The sequence below is a fragment of the Neoarius graeffei genome, chromosome 20 (genome assembly GCF_027579695.1).
Source record: "Neoarius graeffei isolate fNeoGra1 chromosome 20, fNeoGra1.pri, whole genome shotgun sequence".
NCBI lineage: Eukaryota > Metazoa > Chordata > Actinopteri > Siluriformes > Ariidae > Neoarius > Neoarius graeffei.
The window spans coordinates 4,749,612-4,751,758 of record NC_083588.1 but is presented as its reverse complement, the minus strand read 5'-3'; the positions used below and the strand labels follow the sequence as shown (position 1 = coordinate 4,751,758).

The following is a 2,147-nucleotide window of genomic DNA, read 5'->3' as shown; positions in this document are numbered from 1 at the left end:
AGGCTATTGGAAAAATGTTTTGTGGACGGATGAGACCAAAATAGAACTTTTTGGTTTAAATGAGAAGCATTATGTTTGGAGAAAGGAAAACACTGCATTCCAGCACAAGAACCATATCTCATCTGTGAAACATGGTGGTGGTAGTATCATGGTTTGGGCCTGTTTTGCTACATCTGGGCCAGGACAGGTTACCATAATTGATGGAACAATGAATTCTGAATTATACCAGCGAATTCTAAAGGAAAATGTCAGGACATCTGTCCATGAACTGAATCTCAAGAGAAGGTGGGTCATGCAGCAAGACAACGACCCTAAGCACACAAGTTGTTCTACCAAAGAATGGTTAAAGAAGAATAAAGTTAATGTTTTGGAATGGCCAAGTCAAAGTCCTGACCTTAATCCAATGGAAATGTTGTGGAAGGACCTGAAGCGAGCAGTTCATGTGAGGAAACCCACCAACATCCCAGAGTTGAAGCTGTTCTGTACGGAGGAACGGGCTAAAATTCCTCCAAGCCGGTGTGCAGGACTGATCAACAGTTACCGCAAACATTTAGTTGCAGTTATTGCTGCACAAGGGGGTCACACCAGATACTGAAAGCAAAGGTTCACATCCTTTTGCCACTCACAGATATGTAATATTGGATCATTTTCCTCAATAAATAAATGGCCAAGTACAATATTTTTGTCTCATTTGTTTAACTAGGTTCTCTTTATCTACTTTTAGGACTTGTGTGAAAATCTGATAATGTTTTAGGTCATATTTATGCAGAAATAGAGAACATTTGAAAGGGTTCACAAATTTTCAAGCACCACTGTAGTTGGAGTAACAGTAAAAGTAGGAGTAGGAGGAGTTGTAGTAGAATGAGTAATAGTAAAAGTAGTAGTAGGAGCTGTAGTATGAGTAGGAGGAGTTGGAGTTGTAGGAGTAATAGTAAAAGTCGGAGTAGGAGGAGCTGTAATAGGAGGAGGAGTTGTAGTAGTCGTAGTAGGAGGAGTAGCTGGAGGAGGAGGAGTAACAGTAAAAGTAAGAGTAGGAGGAGTTGTAGTAGTAATAGTAAAAGTAGGAGGAGTTATAGTAGTAAGAGTAATAATACAATTAGGAGTAGGAGGAGCTGTAGTAGGAATAGGAGGAGTTGTCATAGTAAGAGTAATAAAAGTAGGAGGAGCTGTAGAAGGAGTAGGAGGAGTTGTAGTAGTAAGAGTAATACTAAAAGTAGGAGTAGGAGGAGCTGTAGTAGGAGTAACAGTAAAAGTAGCAGGAGTAGGAGAACTTGCAGTAGTCGTAAGAGGAGGAGTTGTATGAGGAGTTGTGTTAAGAGAAGTCGTCGTAGGAGGAGGATTCAGGGTGTAACATTAATAACCAGGAATACACTGAATAGTTTGTTTGCTTTTTTGGAAATTTTATATATATATCCATTAATTTAGACATGAATTATCAAAATATAACTTATTATTATTATTATTATTGTTGCACGGTGGTGTAGTGGTTAGCGCTGTCGCCTCACAGCAAGAAGGTCCGGGTTCGAGCCCCGGGGCCGGCGAGGGCCTTTCTGTGTGGAGTTTGCATGTTCTCCCCGTGTCCGCGTGGGTTTCCTCCGGGTGCTCCGGTTTCCCCCACAGTCCAAAGACATGCAGGTTAGGTTAACTGGTGACTCTAAATTGACCGTAGGTGTGAATGTGAGTGTGAATGGTTGTCTGTGTCTATGTGTCAGCCCTGTGATGACCTGGCGACTTGTCCAGGGTGAACCCCGCCTTTCGCCCGTAGTCAGCTGGGATAGGCTCCAGCTTGCCTGCGACCCTGTAGAAGGATAAAGCTGCTAGAGATAATGAGATGAGATCATTATTGTTGTTGTTGCTGCTGCTGTTTATTGTGAAATAAGATTGCTTATTTATTATATTTTTCATGTTGTATGATGAATAACCTGGAACAGAATGATTGTCTCGTCTGATTTTTCAACTGAAATATATATTTTAAATCAGATTGTATTAAATTTAATGCATTAATGTATTTTATTCATTTATCAAAACAATAATTGTATTATTATTATTATTATTATTATTATTAGGCGGCACGGTGGTGTAGTGGTTAGCGCTGTCGCCTCACAGCAAGAAGGTCCTGGGTTCGAGCCCCGGGGCCGGCGAGGGCC

At 41.0% G+C, this 2,147-nt stretch overlaps 1 protein-coding gene across 1 annotated transcript in view; it reads right to left on the bottom strand.

Moving 5' to 3' along the window:
• Window positions 1-802: 802 nt before the first annotated feature.
• The window catches only part of LOC132869383 (putative uncharacterized protein DDB_G0286901), a gene marked incomplete at its 5' end in the record, with an annotated part of 24,483 nt that continues 23,138 nt past the window's right edge, over window positions 803-2,147 (bottom strand). Inside the window, one exon of the mRNA XM_060902722.1 lies at window positions 803-998. Within this exon, the coding sequence (XP_060758705.1) occupies window positions 803-998 (196 nt within the window). The remainder of the gene's footprint in view (window positions 999-2,147) is intronic.